Here is a 19613-nt window from a genome sequence, read left to right as displayed (position 1 = left end):
CCAACCCAACCCAAATACAAAAAAAATTATGTGACCTTTTATCTGTGGGTGGGTTAATTCAACCCGATGAGTCAGGTTCTTGATAAGCCATGTTAAAAATTAACCCGTATTAAAATTTGAAAAAATTTTCAATCTAACTCAATCTAAATCTGTAATGGACTGGGTTAACTTACGAGTTTTAACCTACAATTATAGCTGTGAGTAATTTTCTTTGAATACATCGTTTGTGTTGCTATCCATCTTCTACAATCTTATCTTTTTATAAGCAACTTACCGGAAATAAATAATCTGAAGATAATAAGTATTAAATAGTGATGCTATTTAAAATTATTATTTTATATATTTTTCTTGTTTACAACCTACTTGAGACAGTCTTTTGCAATAAAAGGATAGGCAGTGATTGTCAAATAGGATTTTGCCCCCCCACGATCTCCAAAAATTGTGTTAAAAAAATAGACCATTTAGTAGAAAATGAATGAATGAAAAGTGAAATTATTTTATTTACTATTAATAATTTTTTTATTATAAAAAATAAAGATATAATCAATTATAGGAGTGTTATAATCTATCATTATGGAGACATAAAACAACCTATCACCACCACAATCTTTTACATACTATTATCAATTATGTATATAAGAAAATTGAGGGTATTGAGTTAAAAAACCCATGTTAGGCTCACATTTGTGAAAAAAAAATTTAAGCATATTCTACAAAACTTTATTCTTATATTATCTCTGTCAAACCACCCTATTTACTCAAACAAAAACAACCATGAGTAAATGCAAAGTGAAAAACACTTGTTTTATTTTTTATCATAGATTAATGCATTGTTTTTTAACTTTAAATATTCAAACTTCACACATTTTCCACCCATTTCAACTGAGCCCTAGTGATTGGAGGGCAACAAATATTCTCAATCTGCCTTTATCAAGTCCTTGGCTATATATATATATATATATATATCTTAGGGTGCTTCAGATGGCACTTGTTCATGTTAACTCTTCTAATGATATGTCAGACCAAAACCAAGAGGAAATAATGGTTCACATGAATTAACTCCATCACTTGGCTGATCAAGCTGTTCAACTCTTCTGAGCCAATTCACTGGTAATTTACCTTTGAAATCATGGCTGCCAAAGATAACATCTGTGATTCCTTCCCCTTCACTGCCTGGCAACCAAGCAGCAACAAGAGCATCAATCTTTTCCAATAGCCATGGCTCTAATAATAAAGGCCTTCCAGATATCAGAATAACCAGAGTTGGGATTCTGTCAGCAACTAGGCTTATGATATCAGCTCCATTTAAGGGGATTCTAAGCTCTGAATTGTCACCTAAGGTCTCAGCATATGTTGGTTCACCAACAGCTACAATTGCAAAAGAGAATTCGTTGAGTTCTATGGTGGCCTTTGATGGATGTTTCTCATATATAACTTCTGTTTCAGCTCCCACACTTGCCTTCACAGCATCTAAAATTGTTGTCCCTGTAATGGTAGGTGTAAGATACATGTTAACAGCAATGTTTAACAAAGAATACTATAGAAAAAAGAAAAGTATGTTTAACAAATCTGTTTTTAAGAATCAACAGAAAACAAAAAGCAGCGCAGAAGAATGTCTTACCAACTGTGATTCGCCCGCTCATTCCATACCAAGTTTTAGTCCAACCACCACATTGATATCCAAGATCATCCGCATGTGTTCCGGCAACAAGGATTCTCTTAGCATTCTTGTTCAATGGAAGAAAAGGTTTGTTATGATATTTCCCATTTTTCAACAAAACCAGAGACTTCTGAACTGCTTCACGTGCAAGATCTCTATGTGGCTGCAGAAATAAATATTAGGGTTAAATATGTTTTTGATCCCTCAAGTTTCAGCGAAATTTGGAATTAGTCCCTCATCAAAACTTTTGACCAATTTAGTCCTTCATCTTTAAAAATGCGTGAATTTAGTCCTTTTAGCCAAATTTTGTTAAGTTTATCTGACGTTTCAAGTGCATTTCATGATAGTATTTGAATTATTTACACCGTTTGAAACATTTTTGCTTCAATGTTAACTCAAATACTATCACAAAATGCGTTTAGAATATCAAATAAACTTCATAAAATTGGGTAAGAAGGACTAAATCCAAGCATTTCTAAAGATGAATGACTAAATTGGTATAAAGTTTCGAAAAGGGACTAATTCCAAAATTTATTGAAACTTGAGGGACTAAAAACATATTTAACCCTAAATATTATTATGTGAAAAACGGAGTTCAAACATGATACTAGAAAACAATTAATCAAGGAACATAGAACATAGAACATCAACAATTAAATTTAGGATACCCTGACAAACATATTTCTAGTTTAGAATGATGCACCAATAGATTGGTTAATCATAATAGGTTACCATAATTGCTTGATTAGTCATTTTCCTAAAATATATCAAATGGTATACTAAAAGTTGTAATTGTTACAAATGAAAACTTAGCCTGAACAATGGGTAAAAGAAATTCACTATGTGCTGAGCTATTGATTACCTTGCTACCAACTGTATCTAACAGAGATCTGTCACTAAAAGGAAATTCAAAAAGCCCAGCAGCGAACTTTACTCTCAAAATTCGCTCAACAGCATCATCAATTCTGCTTAGAGGTACTTCCCCTGTTTTAACTAGAGAGGTCAACTCTTCAATGAAAAGTTTGTATCTTAAAGCCACCATCACCTGCATATTTTATTGAATAGATGAAAACAGATTAAGAAAAGCACACTATGATAAAAGATTTCTTTTACCGAAAATCCATATCATACCATGTCAATTCCAGCATTGACTGCAGAGGAGATGCAGAACCGGTAATCTGACCCGTGAGGCTGGCAAAGTCTGTCAAGTCCCTCCCAGTCAGAAATCACAAATCCCTATAACAGCAATGGTCTAGGAATATGTCAATACAAATGTTATATAATCAAAACCAGAAACACAAGAAAATGAAAAAAATCTCAGTCATTGTTATCATATCTTATTAGATATTGCCAAGGACCATTTGTTGTAAAAGCTTAAGTTGCTAGGTGGAGGAAGCTTGGTAATGATTTTTAATCCAGAACAGCTCTTCTCACAAGATCTTTTTGAACTTAAGTGTAGACAATGTGGGAACCTGTTATACCATGAGCCAAAAATAACCTTTTACTCGATGAATAAGGACAATAGGGATTGAAGTTTTTTACTACTCAGAGAATGTTGGGGTGAGCTGTGAGCATTTTACAAACTGATTTTGAATGATCTTGATTTAACAAAATTGTTTTTGGTTTAAGTGAAATGATCTTATGTTTGAAAACCTTTATCTCAAAAGAAAGTTTGTAGTATGACTTAATGTAAAAAATCTGCACCCAACACAAAAGCTATAATCTTTTACTTCTCGTCTATTACGCTTTTAGGAGCAAAATCATGTTTGAAACAATTAAACATTCATTTTAGAGAAAATCAATGTAGTCTGTTAAACAGGGGTTTGAGGCTCCCTACCACAAATCCAAACATGCTATTATGTCAAGGACCGCTATACTACAAGTTAAACCTAATAAGTGGAGCCTCTTGAATAGTTTTTATGTATAATAAAAAGAAAACCTGAAGATCATCTATTTTTTTCAAAAATAAAATGGCAGAACATAAAATGGAAAAGTGGTTTTGGTATTCATCCATGATATACTGAAAATATCTGGTAACATAAAATTAGATAACATACTTTTCAAGCATATTGATGAAAATGCAACTTGAAAATTATCCAGTAATAAAGAGATAGATTTATTAGGTTATTTTACCTTAAAACCTAACTTGTCCTTCAAGATTTCAGTTATAAGAAAACGATCAGCATGGAGTTTGCGTCCATTCCAGCTAGAATAGGAGACCATAATGGTTGAAACTCCCTGAGAAATGCAGTCTAAGTAAGGTGCCATGTGAATTCGCTCCAAGTCTTCATAAGGTATTATAGTATTTCCCTCGTTCACACCTTTATGAGTACCTCCATCCCCAACAAAATGCTTGGCACATGCAACAACATTGTTCCTGTATTATAACTTTAACATGAGATGTATGATCAATAATTAGGAAAAGTTTTTCAAAATAATTACTTGTTTAAGCCATGAGCAGAATGAAGTAATAGGAAAATATACTAATCAGAAAATAGGCAACAAAAAATCAATAGCATAAATAAATACAAGAAATAGGTAACAAAATAGGAAATCATATTTTGCAACAGAAAAAAGGGGACAAAATCCTTCCCTAAAATGAATGACATATAAAGACAACAAATAGGAAGAGCAGAGAACAAAATGCTGTAGCCATCCTGGCGTCAAGTGTCTATAGAATATAGAAATAGTTAGTTTTCAAAACTCTTTTTAATGAAAATATTTTGTTTAAGTTTACATATATGGATTTTGCATACTTTCCAGCTACAAAAGGGTATCCATGTTTATGTCCTTCTGGAGGCTGGCCTTGCAAACCTGATACAATGGAAGTCATCTTTCTAACTATTTCAGTATCCTCACTATAAGATTCATAGCATCTTCCCCATCTAGGATCTTTGAGAACCTGCATACAAAGTGTATCCTCACTATAAGTATACAAAGTGTACACTGGAGTCACTAATGAACATCAAAGACTGATAAATAATGAATGCACCCGGGGCAAAACTTCATTTACTTGCAAAATTTTCGAAATTGAATAAACGTGCACAAAATGAAGATCCAAGTGATTTTACTTTGCAAAATCGGCAGAACCTATGTAGTTCTCTGGCATAAGGATTAGTTGATTGCAATTCCTTACCGCCACACATGGAGCAAAAGTATAGTGAATTCCACTTGCTTTAACTTCCAGTGCAGTAGCAGCTCCAATTCTTCGAACTAAATCACAGTCCCTATAAGCATGCCAACATTGAAATTTAAGGATTGATTTCAAAGGCGAAAAAAGTCACATAAACTCAAAAGCCAATGTAATTCAGCACACCCAGAAAACCATTGCAGCACCATTTCTCATGAAGTTAGCATCTTTATATTTTATCTCTTCAGTACAAGAGAGTCATTCCAGTAGTGTAATAATATTAGGCTTTGCTAATTAAGTTAAAAAACATGTGGGAAAGTGAGTGCTAACCTAGTAGCTCCAAGACCAACATTGTGAGGAAATATGGTAGCACCATAGACGCTGTTATTACCATGAACTGCATCAATCCCATAGAGAAGTGGTATCCCCAGTCGAGACTGTAGAGCCAGTTTTTGAAAGCCATCCACCATATCAGCCCAATCAGACGACTGTGCATTTTCAAAAGGTGAGCTGCCTCCAGAACTCAGTATGCTCCCTATAATGTGCACATATACGTAATTAACTGCCAAAGAAGGGTTCAATCTAAAACAATACAAGCACATACAATAGATATTGATAGAGCACTTGGTCTAAAGGAGAGAAGGGTAGGGAAATTATGAGAAGACGAAAGAGAAAAAATAAAATTTCAAATTATAGACCACTACTTTTCCTCTCCAAAATTTCCTAACATTGAAGGAGGGAAGAAAATCTGGAAGCAGAGGGATTTCAGCCCCCTTCTCTTCCCTCTCATCTAAGTTGTTCAACCAAGCACACTGCAAAGTTTCCATTTTTTGAGGCACACTCTCAATTGGGGCCTCTCAAATTGATTTGAAATTCCAGCAAATTCAAAGTTGAACAAAATGTAACTCAAATATAGAGACGTCAAAGTTCCCATTTTCAAGAGGCACACTCAATTGGGGTCCCACAAATTGATTTCAAGAGGCATACAGAATGGGAGCATAAATTCTACAAATTAGTTTCATGGTTTGGGATCACAATTTGACCATGGCACAAACAAATATGAGAAATTATTACATGGTTAATGGTCATCCGAAAAGTCAGTGTCTACTTGACATAATGATTTTAAATCTACAAAAAGAGTTATTAAGATTCAATTGTATGTTATGTAAAGATTGCATAGGAATCTAGTGGTCTTGAACTATACAATCATTTCACAAATACAAGCATAATTGAAGTTCCCATTTCCAAGACACTCTCAATTTGGGTTCCCTCAAATTCATTTCAAACTCCAACAAGTTCAAAGTAGCACAAAAACACACCACCATCAAATTTCCCATTTTTAAAACAAACTCTCAAATGGGGTCCCTCAAATTCAACCCAACCCCCAACAAGCTCAACCCTTTAGAAAATAGCAAATGGAAGAGGCACATCACAAGAGGTAGGTTAAAGGGTACCAATGGAAAGATCCCGAATGGCATAATCGTTAGCAACAGTACGCTCAATTTGGGTCATCTGACCAATCTTCTCCCTGAGAGTCATGCGGGAAAGAAGATCCTTCACACGAACTTCAATGGCCTCGTTGGGATTCTTGTACACGCAAGCCATGGTTTGCTGCTGTGTGTGACGTTTATGTTGACAACAAGCGAAAGATGAACACAACAACATAACACACGAACACAACTCAGTTTGTGTCCTTCAATATACATGTACCACACAACAGACTTCAGTTTTTCCTCCAAATGTTACTTCACATTCTATTCTCCCTCGTTTTTAGAGAAATCATTATGTTTTGGATTAAGTTGACTAAATGGTCATTTTTATAATGATAATTAAAAAAAAAAATTGTGCCTTTGTTTTAGAAGTCCTTAATTTGATTTTTTTTTTTTATTTGAAATGGTCTGAATTTAGTATGTCAAATTATGATGTTAGTGACATGATATTTTGGTGACATTACTCGTGCTATTAAACTTATTTTAAGGTAAAATGATAATTTAATCATTGCATGAATATTTTTAAATATCAACACTCATTCTTTTATAATATGAATTTAGATATTTTATTTTAAATGAACACATTTATTATTCTGATATTTTTTTTGTAAATTTTAATCTATTAAGATGCTGTTTGTTAAAATTCTTATGATTGACTTACACTTGATACAATATCCTTTGTATCATTTTATCGTCACGTGAATAAAATAAAATAATGTAATCGTGTTAAGATCATTTTAATAATCTTAAAATAAAGAAATAATATAAATATGATCTTTGTTAGAAAATGTTATCGAAAAGTTAGTGTTAATATAATGTTAGACTAAAATCACTCATTTTAAGAGATTAAAAAGACTAAATTTTTCCATTTTAAAAGTGAAAAAATTTGTAAACTGAAAAAAAGAAGAGAGATTCAAAATTTTCTCTCTGCCGGCTAATGTTTATTGTAGATTATTGTGGAGGGATTAATTTAGCATTTAGTTAAATTACTAATCTCAACCAAGAAAGGGAAAATTGTAACTATTTTCTTAAAATTATGATAAATGATATTTATGATATTATTTTTTGTGAGGTCTAGAAAATAAATTAAAAAATAGTGTATTTTAAAACGACATTGTATTATTTTATTATTAAAGGTATTAAATTATAAATAGATTTTTATAATAGTATAGTTTATTTTAAAAGAAACACTATTTTTCTAAAAACATATTCTTAAGTCCTCTCTTACTTCTCTCTATAAATTTGACTCCAAATTTCATCATTTAAATATCTAAAATGGTAGGAATGATCCTTGTGAAGAGTACTATAGATTTTATATATCAATTTTTTATCTTGAGTAAGTTCAATTTCTACCCGATTTTCTTGAAACAATTTTATCTCTCTTTTACATGTGATCTTATTTCGGTTACATGTAATTGTTCTATCCTCTAAGTAAATATATGTATTTTTGTGATTATAAATTCATGTTCTAATTGTTGATTAAGTTTTTTTCTTGTATAGAGAGAGTAATTACATGTTTTGAAGTTAGGTAAGGAATAACAAGTATTATAAATTTATACTAAGATAAAGAAAACTAATTATTTAATATGTTTTGGTGGACTTTCATAATTGTAGAAACGAAAAATCTAAGAAGAAATTAATTTGAATATGAAATTAGTATTATATATGTGCATAAATAAAGTTATAAAGAAAAAGAAGGTACTTTAAAGATTTCTGTGAACTTGATAAATATAAAATATGTTGAACAATTGAGAAATAATAAAAATTATATAACAAAAGAAAATTTTCTTAAGTGAAATGAAGCAAATGACCAAAATGAACGATTAAAATAAGATTTTTAGTTTACCTAATATTCTAAAGGCATTTAGGTAATTTAAAACGTTAATACATATGTGAACATAGACAAGTACGTACTCATAGCTTTACTCATATTTTTATTTATTTTCTATCAAAATTAAAATTAATTCGAATAATATATATATAAAGACGGATTTATTTAGTATCTCTAGATATAAATAGATATAAATGTAACTGCATATTTTATTACTAATACACGTTTTAAGATATTTGATTTATTTTCTTTATTTTAATATTATCTTCTAATAAAAAGTTTCTTTTTGCATATATTAAAGTATAGTATACAAGCAAACTATAAATAAAAATAAAAATAATTTGATTTAACAATAAAACAAAAGACCTATATTGAGTCAATTAATATTAGGCTTAAATATATATTTGGTCCATATTTTTGTTGTTTTTATTTAATTTGGTCTCTATTTTCGTTTTGTGTTTAATTAGATCTTCATTTTCGTCATATTGTGGTTAATTTGGTCATTTTCACCAACGGTGTTTAAATAGTTAACGTTTTTGAATAGTACATGTCATGTGTCAGTTCCTGGTTTTTTTTTAATTTTTTTTTAAATTTTAATTTTTTATTTATTTTTTAAATTTTTTTAATTTCAAAAAAATTGTCCACCTGTCAATGCTAGTGCCACGTGTCAGTTTGTGGTTGTATTAATTTTTTTTGTTCAATTTAGTTCCGATATTCGTTATTTTTGTTCAATTCAGTTCCTATATTCGTTATTTTTGTTTAATTTAGTCCAAATTTTTGTTAAAATAGAACTATTTAATTTTTAAAATTGACATTATTATTAGTTATTTTTTTAAATTCAATTATAAATTATAATATTTAATTATAAATTGAATATAATTCTTAGATTAAATTGTTAAATGGAATATAATTATTTAAATATTATTAAAATATAATTATTAAAATTTTAAAAATATATATTAACATTTGTAAAATTCACATTTAAATTTAAAATATTTAATATTTTTATTTCATTTTAGATATTAAAATCTAAAATATTTTATATTTAAATGTTAATTTTACAAATATTAGTTTCCTTTTCTAAACTATTTTGAATATTTAAAATATATATATATATATATATATATATAAATTTTAAAAGTATTTTAGAATATAAATATTAGAAAAAAAAATCTAACAACTATATTCTTATAGTATTTTAAATAATTATATTCTATTTAGAAATTAAATATAAGAATTTTATTCAATTTATAATTAAATTTAAAAAATAATAAATTCAAATGTCAATTTTAGAAAAAATATTAATATAATTTGTATAAAAGATATTAAATTTAGTGTCAATTTGAAAGGGACAAAATTTATTTATTTTAACAAAAATTGGGACTAAATTGAACAAAAATAACGAATATAGGGACTAAATTGAACCAAAAATAAAATACTACTACAAACTGTGGCACTAGCATTGACACGTGACACAATTGTGACTTGACACGTGGACAGTTTTTTTGAAATTAAAAAAAAAAAAAACCAGGAACTGACACGTGACATGTACTGTTCAAAAATGTTAACTATTTAAACACTGTTAGTGAAAATGACCAAATTGACCACAATCTGACGAAAATAAGGACCTAATTGAACACAAAACGAAAATAGGGACCAAATTGAATAAAAACAACAAAAATAGGGACTAAATGTATATTTAAGCCTTTAATATTATATAAACATGTTTATTACTATCATATTTACTTATAAGTTGTGGAATTAGATGATAAAGAAATAACACATGTATACAACTAGTTTTTTTTTTTTTTGTTACTTTGTTTAGAACAATATTTATTTATTGATATTTTATCTCAATATCAATTTATATAACAATTAAAGTAAATACTGGTGGATAATAAAAAGAATAGAATAAAAGGATAAACAAATAATGCATTTCATGCATTTTTAAAAAAATTGAATATGTAATTTTGCATTTTTATTGTAGATTTCATTTACCTCAATTGTTATCCTATTATACACAAAAAAAAGATTAAAATAAATTAGGAAACATATACAATTATGATCATTTAGGTTTTTTTTACTATTTGTTAATATTTCTAAAATTTCTCATTACAATCAATCAAATACATCAGATAAGTAACCCGATTCTCTATTTTGAACCTTTGGCTTAGTAACCGTTTGTTCTGACGACTCACCATGGATATCATTGCTACTTGATGGCTTGCCATTGTTATCATCTTTAAGCATATTTGTGGATGACACCTGCTCAATTTAAAAAAAAAAATATACAATATAACTTGTATATCTAATGCCATATAATATAGTGTAAATGTACAATAATTATAAAAATGTTAAAGAATAAAATGTTACTTTATCATCCACTAAATCTCTTGATTTTTCAATCATGTCTTCCAAAAATTTTGTCTCACTTATTAGATTGGTTGATTGTATTGTAACTTCTTAGATTGTTTAGGTTGTTAGAATTGTCTTCATTGTTCTTTAATTTGATGTGTTTTTCCTTGTTGTCAACTTCATCATTCATTTTGCCAAAGATGTTTGATTCTTCATTAAAATTCTCTAGAAGACTAGTATGCTCTTGATAAATATCACATGTAATATGAAAATTAAGGTGTAAAGGTTTTCTTATTTCATTTGAGAGAGAAAACTTAAAATTTGTAATTTTAAAGTGCGTTTAAGAAACTTGAACATTTGCCTAATTAAGTTTTGTTTAATTTGAGAAAACATTTTATACTTTTAATTTTTATTTTCATTACTAATTAGAATTTTTTTTTCTTATTTTTATTTGGTTTTTTTTAATAAAGAAAGTGTAAATAGTATAACATTATGAAGTTTCTTGTAGAAATTAAAAGGAAAAGAAAAAGCAAAGGTAACTTTTATAAGACATATAAACTCTTACTTACATGTATATAACTAATGAAAGTTATAATTTCTTTTATTAGATAGTTATAAATATGACAACTAGATGAATATTTTCACGATCAATATATGAAATACAATAAATATTAAACAAACTTGCAAATTTAGTCTAAAAAGTCATGATGAGACTATTTAATTATGTTCTAAAGACAAACCTGTGATTCATTATGTAATTTATCAGTTGTACCATCTATTATTGGTTGAATGTTTTGAGGAGAAACATTAGGTGGACTTTCACTTGATGAAGTTTTTAGGGTCACACCCTTTGTAGTAGATTGTTGAGATTCTGTATGCATGAGTTGATCAGAATTTGATGCTGAAATTTCATCTATTAAATCATCCATCATTGGTTGAACTGATTGAGACATGATGTCATGTGGACCTTCATTGTTTGAACTTTCTTGGTTCACACCATCTACAATAGATTGTTGAGGCTCTATATGCATGTGTTGATCAAAATTTGACGATGAAATTTCATCTATTAAATCATCCATAATTGGTTGCATTGGTTGATGCATGATATCATGTGAACTTTCATTGTTTGAGCTTTCTTGGATCATACCATCCACAATAGATAGGTGAGGCTCTACATGCATGTGTTGATCAAAATTTGGCAATAAAGTTTTATCTAGTATGTCTTCTAACATTGGTTGTCCGGTATGAGGCATGATATTATGTGAATTTTCACTATGTAAACTTTCTTGGGTTAAACCATCCCCAATAGATTGTTGGCCATCTATATGCATGTGTTGGTCAAAATTTGAAAATGAAGTTTTGTGTATTACATTATCTATCATTGATTGTTTGGTATGAGGTATGACGATAGGAGAATTTTCACTATCTAAAATTTCTTGGGTCAAACCCTCCACTATAGAGTGTTGACCATCTATATGCATGTGTTGATCAAAATTTGACAATGAAATTTCATCTATTACATCTTCTATCACTGGTTGTCTGGTATGAAGCATGATGTTAGGTGAAATTTCACTATCTAAACTTTCTTGGGTTAAATCCTCCCCAATAGATTGTTGACCATCTATATGCATGTGTTGATCAAAATTTGACAATGAAATTTCATCTCCCATTGTTTTCTCCGGTAACACAGACCTTGGTGATGATGAAACTGAGTGAATGGAGGCATCTTCAATTGATTCTTGTCGCATTACTGATGTCTCAAGATCTTCAATATTTCTTGAGTCCTCTATGTTATCTTGATTGGTGGTTGCTAAGTTATTCATATCATTTATAAATCTTGTCTCATTTGCGACATTCTCTGTCATGTTATATTGTTCCTAATAGTACAAAAAATGAGAATAATGTAGTTTATCATCTTGTCAAGTCTTTCTAATGAAGAAAACAACTAAAATGTAGTGATTGAATTCTTACAAACATAAAATGACAAATTTTGTTCTTTTATGGGAATTTATGAACAAAAAAATTTTCACCAACAATTTTATTACAAAATAACACCAAGGCAACTTACCTTCGGATTTTCAAAGTGTGTTTCATTTGGAACTTGATTTAGAGCATGAGAAGAGTTGGAAGATTGTGGTGCTTCAATCTCCTCCATAGAATGTTTCAAATAGTCAAATATATTTTGATGATTATTTGTTGCATGAGTAGGAGTATTTTCAGGCACATCATATTTTGAGGATGATGAACACATATCAGTTGCATTTTCTTCATTTATATGGCATGGATCAAAAGGTGAAACAACATCCTTTGAAGAATTGTTCACTTCTACATTATTTCCTTCATTGTTAACTCCTTGTGCTTCTTTTACTCCATGGAAAGAGGATCCCCACAACTCTTCACTGCCAGAACTAATGTCTCTATCAATGTCCCCATCGTATAATATTGAGTCTCTATCAATGGAAGAATTAATCTCAACATTCTCACCGACTGTTGATGTTGGTGAACCAATTTCAGAAACCTCTACTTGTAAGTCAGAAGCTACAGAATGTGTTGGGGTGTGACAAAGTCTCCCATTGGCTAAAAACATATTTTCTTGTCTTTTATCAACTATTGATGTCACAGTCTCATACATAGCTTCATGTATATTACTATTAGTATCACCAGTGCTACTAGATAATGGTAAATTGAGAACCCTCTCATGAGACTTGGGAAACTTAGGCCATTGCCCTAATTTCTCTAGTCTTGACTCACTTGTTTGATTTGACATGGGTTTTGTTTCATACTCCACTTTCTCACCTTTCATGTCATTCATATCAATCTTACGTTTCCCATCTTCTTTATGTGTCAATTTCTCTCCCTTTGTTGATGGATTGGATGTTTGCAATCCATTTTCGCCACTTTCGCTACTTTCGCCACTTTGATTGTAAATCAATTGGTCAATTAGCCAATCATGAGTTCCCTTTTCTGCATGAGTAAAATACATTTAGTTTTCTTGAACAACTTTCACCATAATTTCCCTTTTTTATTATATTTGATAAAGAACTTAAAAAATACAATACAAAAAATAAATATTATTTTCTAAAAGATCTAAAAAGTACTTATAAAAAATGTCATAGACCATTTTTCATAAGGCTATTTTAAACATTCTAGTTATCACCTTATTTTGAGAGTGATAAAGAAATAGAGGAAGAAAAAAAATGACGAGGATAAAATATGACTATCACCTGTATGACTCCTTCTAAATCTTGAGTATGTAAATCTATCAGAATGCTTCCTTCCTCTATTAAGGAAATAATGCTCTTTAGCACCATGATCTTGTTTGATTTCTGATGTGAAAGGGTGGCCTAAACTGAAACTTTCATGCTTGCCTAATGACATGTCGTTCTGACTAGAGAATTCTTGTGGAAAACTATCTCTCAGGAGGTTAAGCTTCTCGTCAGAATGAGCGTAAGGAATTTTATAAGGACTTCTTGGTACGAGAGAAGGGGCAGAACCTGGCACTTCTAAACCATCATCAAACTCTTTTGAAGAATTTAAAGGACTGTTTCTTTTCATAAACAATGGTGCAATTGGTTTTTTATCATTTAGACCTTTCTCATGTTGCCCCTTAAATAACTTTTTTTCCTTTCTTCTAACTATGAGGCTCTCTAGCCTTTTATTTCTCTCCATTTCTGAAATTCCAAGATACATTAGGTTCTTTTGATCATCTTCTGTCCACTCTATAGCTTTGTTCCTATCCTCTTGTGCTTCTTCTTCATCATCTCCATCCTCTATCTTTCTCTCTATCTCTAAATCACCACATTCCACCAAATCAATCATTGAAGGTTCAGATCTTAAGTTTTGCCTCTTATGAACTTGAGCTTTTTTTGCAAACAACCTATTTTCCAATGAACTTTCTCCCTTCTCAAAATATCTGCCCCATCTGTTCTCCATGTTTCTTTTAGTGAACTCATTATAAAAAACTATTGACAAATCCTTGGCCTTTTCTTCTAAACCACCATACACATCCCAATTCTTATCACTGAATTTTCTCCTTCTACTTGTGGCATTTTGTGATGGATACTTATGAAGTAGATTTGGTTTCTTATGGTTTGGTATCTTTGGGCATTTTTCTTCAACCTTCTTTTGCTCTTCTTTCTCATCCTTGATTTTAACATACTTGAGTTGAGTTTTCTCAGAACTCCAAAAGATTTTTATAAAAATAATACCACACACAAAGAAAGGGGACATGTAAACCAAGAAGTTATAAATATAAGAAAGGAATATATATAGACTGAAACAAGCCAACAAGGCACTTGAAATTATTGGATGACTTTGTATAAATGTGTAACTAGACTTGGTTGAATCATTGATCACTTTAAACAAATGAAGTTGAATATCCTTTAAATTCAAACCCATGTTTGGAAATTTAAATATTGTGCAAAGGTTAAGCTAAAATGCTTTCAAGCTTGCAGGCAAATGTATTTGCCACAACTTAACAGTGAAAAACTCATATTATAAACATTTTGTTAATTTCCAGGTTCAAGAAAGTAACCATAATTATTATAGTAAAGGATGACACACGTGTTTGCTACATTACATAAAAGTTCAATGAAAATATGACTTTTTTGTCAGGGAAAAAAATTATAACAAACAAGAAGAACAAAGAAAGGTAACCAAAATTTTGCATGAAAGAGATTTTGTATAAGTTGATGAAAACAATTTTGAAAAGTGAACGTTGAAGGATCAAAAGAGAAAAACAAGGTCAACTAGACCTCCAATAAGTGGTTAACAATTAACAAATGTTTAATCTTCCCTAACAAATGGACAGTCATAGAGAACTATGAATATTTAGTTTGCCTTTTTAAGGAAAATCTTTTATTGGCTAAAAAGTTCATAGATCCTTTTATTTAGAAGCTTTACATACCATACAAAAAGAGAAAGTTATAAAAAATAAAAAAGAAAAGTAGGATTATGATTTCATTAATCTTCTAATAATCACATATGATGGTACATGTTTTAAGAAATACTAATAATTAAGAAATGATTTTTGTCCAAATCAAAAACCATGAATTTATATATATATATATATATATATATATATATATATATATATCGTTCTTATGAGAAAAGAGCGTGAAACCTCCAAAGTGAAACAAAAGAATTTGACCACTTGGTTACAAGTGAAAACCAAAGAGGAACTCACTTGCAGAAGATTCTCCAACGCTCAAGTCAATAAGAGCACACAAAAACAATAAATATATAAGAGTGAGTATGAAAGGTCGAGTGAGTACATCCTATAAAATTATATCATATTTAAGTAAGATTGTTTATATCATGAGAGTGTAACCAATCTAATTGATATTATGTTATTAATTAAATATGACATCATTCTACAGAAAATACTCACTTAACTTTCAGAATCACTTTTATATATTGATAGTTTTCTTGTCCTTTGTTGACTTAAGCATCAAAGATCTTTTGTAGGTGAATTTCTTCATGGTTTTTGCAATCTGATGGTCATTTTTTTTTCCTTCACATTAGAGACTCCACACTGTTTTCAAATAAGAACACACACATGCACTCACACGCACACAAGCACACACACGCACACACATACACGCACACACATACACGCACACAAGATTCAAAGTTGAATACATTTTTATTTTAAGTAGATTAGATAAATGCAAATAGATAAATGACAAGTGGTTGAAAAACTTAAAAAATGAATTTATGCAAATATATATAATATGTTTTTATTGAACATGACATGATTAATTTCATGTCTAACTTAATATTGTCAAAAAATTTATTAGCACATTTTACTAAGATGTTATATGAATTTTATATATCTTTTTAACTAAATGAATCTTTGCTTATAAAAATGTATTTCTTTTCGATTAAATTGAATGTCTTCAGGCACAACATAAAGTAAATGAACAAATTAGTTTAAATTAGTTGAGTTTAATAACTTATTTTAAATATGTAACTCTTTACATGCAAAAATATAATAAGAAATTATTGATGTCATTGTACATTAGAGTGGATCATCGACATTAGATATAATTTATGTTGTTATGATCAAATTGATCTATTACATTAATATAAAACATTTATAAAGAAAAAAAAATTATATTGAACATTTAACCATAGGTGTTTACATATAATTCAAGGACTTCTTTTTTACCTTCCTCTCTAAAGAAACCTTAGACACTTTCCAAGACTTCTAACCTCGTTAATAGAAGATAAAGCCTTTTCTAATTCTCCTATCCACAAAATTCAAACACATGAATTAATTTTATTGAGATTTTCTCAACTCAAATTTCCTGTAAAAGGTTTCCAAACATGGAAGAAAGAAAAATGAAATTGAGATTCCTTGTCTTTGTGAAATAAAAAAATACCATCTAAAAAAATGTGAAGAGTAGTAGGATTGTCCTTGAAATGAAAATGCAATGTCATGTACCAATTATTGAATATAAATAGATAATTCTCGATGCACATAAATAATAAAAATATAAGAAGGAAATGGATCTTCTTGTCTTAGTCTCTAAGTAGATTGAAAAATATTTAGCTACAACCATTCCAAGTTTGATAATACATGCAATCTCCGAGAGGGACAAAGAGAGACAAAGAGAGGGGATTCTCGGGTTATATTTAGTTTTATTCCAGAAACTCTTGAAGGATTCCGCTAATTAACAAATTAATTATAGAAATAAGTATACAAAACAATCATGGTTATAACAAGTGCATAAATTATTGTTAGCTTTTTTTCTCAATCTCCCTCGATCAAGAATCCAAGTATTTTTTTAGTTCCCACTTCTGGCTACAAAATAAAGTAGTTTTCTAAGAGGGTAACTCTCAAAGAAAAGATATACAATGACTTTCTCAAAGGATGAATTCACTTAGTGAAGAGTATACAAGTTTATCACACTTCCACTACAACTAAGATACAAAAGACTATAATAGTATCTAAGACTTAGGAAGTTTGATATCTCTTATGGTGGGATTGTCGTTTTATTAAAATATGTTTGAATATTTTTGTTGCTTGAGTCAATTTTGTCTTGATGTAGTTTTGCATAATTATGGTGATGTAGTCTTTAAGATACTTTGTGTATAATTACTTTATTTTCTCTACCCATTCAACTTGAGTTTGCTCATAGAAGATATTGTGTCCAATTTTTTTTAGTATGTTATATAAACATGAAAACTTTGTATATATATATATATATATATATATATATATATATATATATATATATATATATATATATATATATATATATATATATATATATAACATATATAGGAATTTGGATTATCTGCTGGGTTTTCTGTGTTATTCCTTTATTGCGGTTTCAAAATACATTGATGACCATTGATTTTGAAGTTTTAAAATATATTAAAAATACTTTAAAGTATAATATAGAGTATTTTTAATGTTAATGCACAAGTCCATATATAGTCATGCACAAGATAAATGATATTAAGGCTCTTAATTATAAGTTTATTTGAATGTTATACTTGGAATAATTTGTTTCTTTATGCAAAGATATATATTAGCACATTAAAGGCTATTTAATGTATTTGTTCCTTTTGAATAAGATATTAAATCAATTATATGTTGTTTTTATATAAAAAATGTTCAAGTGCAATTTGTTATGTGCTCAACTACAATAATTTATGTTTTAGATTTTCTTATAAGCATTAGAGTTTTTTTACCTTCATTGTGAATTATAAAAGACAAATTTTGCTCAATAAATCATGTGTTAGATAGCTCTTAAAAGATAAAAAAATATAATCATTAATTTAATTACTTTATGTATATTTATAATCATCAAATCCAATCATGAGTCAATTTAAGGTTTTTATACACATTAGCCGAAAAATTCATAACAAAAATCTTAACAATGTAAATAAAAAATAAGAACATGAATGAATAACTCTTAGGTTAATTTGAAATGAAAAGTAGTTCTTTTAACAATATCTTAACTTTAGTTATACCGTGTTCGTTTATGTGGATGCACTAATAAAAGAGAATAGCGAGCGAGGATTAGGAGTGACTTTACGTTCGTTTAGGTGTATTTGAACGAAAGGAAAGACGCAGATCAGTAGGAGAAGGTTAAAATCTCATCCCACTTCATCTAATAAGATTTGCGAGTGAATGTTGGTAATTACCAAACTAACCTTGCATCCCATCCCGCTTCATCTGATCCCATCCCCTATATATGCGCGTATTATGAGGAGTGTGTTGGAGGTCTGTGCATGGTGAAGAACCCACTGTCGAAGGTAGGCTATATGGTCCAACATGGGGAGAAAATGGAGTAGGCCACACATGAACGAAATCAAGTATAGGAGTTTTGGAACCGGATCTAAAAAATGAACACACGTTTGGAATGAACTCTTTGTTTTTTGTAACCTATTCCACTTCCTAAATAAGGTGATAACAAATATTTAATTTTAAGAGCTTTCTTATTGAAAATAAAAAATATTAAATTTTTATACCGAATATATTATAAGTTTTATTTATTTCAATTAATAATTATTTTATTCATCATAAAAAATAAAAAACAATTACAATTCATCTAAATATCATTTTATATTACTTTTAACACTAAGGACAATTTGATAATCTTATTTTTTATCTATTAAATTTTATTTTAATTAGTCAAATCCTTCACAAACTTTTATAAACTTTACTCTCAAATTCACTTCATCGTTATCTCCAAATCCCTTCAAAATAACAACATAAAGTTTAATCTCAATCTATCCAAATCAATCATCTACCCCTCCTTCAAATTATCTTCCCAAAAAAAAAAAACACACTTTTAATATAACTACATTCCAATTATAATTAAAACGAGGATAGCGTAACAAAATATGAATTTGAGGATTTGAATAATTTCAAACTTTTACTTTTTCTAAATGAATTTTGAAACTATCTAATTTGAAATAATTCAATTACTCAATTTTAAAATTTTAATCTTTGATTAAATTTCTTATCCAAATAATATAAATAATATACAGTCATTAAGCATTCCAAAATCCTTTATAGCAAGAAATTTAAATCCTTCCTACAATAGTAAAAGTATGTGCATTTAGAAAGAGTTTATTTAAAAGTAATATATCAAAATCCTAAGTATTATTCCAACTTTAAATCTATTAAAA

The 19613-nt window shown here is 29.1% G+C and overlaps 2 protein-coding genes across 2 annotated transcripts; both read right to left on the bottom strand.

Moving 5' to 3' along the window:
• Positions 1-922: 922 nt before the first annotated feature.
• On the bottom strand, positions 923-6557 carry LOC114188692 (beta-glucosidase BoGH3B-like). The gene is made up of 9 exons (XM_028077289.1): positions 6245-6557; positions 5121-5325; positions 4797-4887; positions 4417-4562; positions 3794-4037; positions 2792-2896; positions 2523-2705; positions 1622-1823; positions 923-1485 (listed from the first exon to the last, which is right to left on the bottom strand). Exons 1-9 carry the CDS (start codon positions 6453-6455, stop codon positions 1007-1009), a joined length of 1866 nt encoding a protein of 621 aa, XP_027933090.1. The 5' UTR covers positions 6456-6557; the 3' UTR covers positions 923-1006.
• Positions 6558-10229: 3672 nt separating this feature from the next.
• Positions 10230-14864, bottom strand: LOC114188502. Its single transcript, XM_028077074.1, has 4 exons — positions 13691-14864; positions 12535-13430; positions 11207-12343; positions 10230-10376 (listed from the first exon to the last, which is right to left on the bottom strand). The coding sequence occupies exons 1-4, from the start codon at positions 14862-14864 to the stop codon at positions 10230-10232; spliced, it is 3354 nt and encodes a 1117-aa protein (XP_027932875.1).
• Between the last annotated feature and the right edge of the window lie 4749 nt (positions 14865-19613).

This window comes from Vigna unguiculata, chromosome 6, assembly GCF_004118075.2.
Source record: "Vigna unguiculata cultivar IT97K-499-35 chromosome 6, ASM411807v1, whole genome shotgun sequence".
NCBI classification, from domain to species: domain Eukaryota; kingdom Viridiplantae; phylum Streptophyta; class Magnoliopsida; order Fabales; family Fabaceae; genus Vigna; species Vigna unguiculata.
This window is presented reverse-complemented; position numbering and strand designations above follow the sequence as displayed.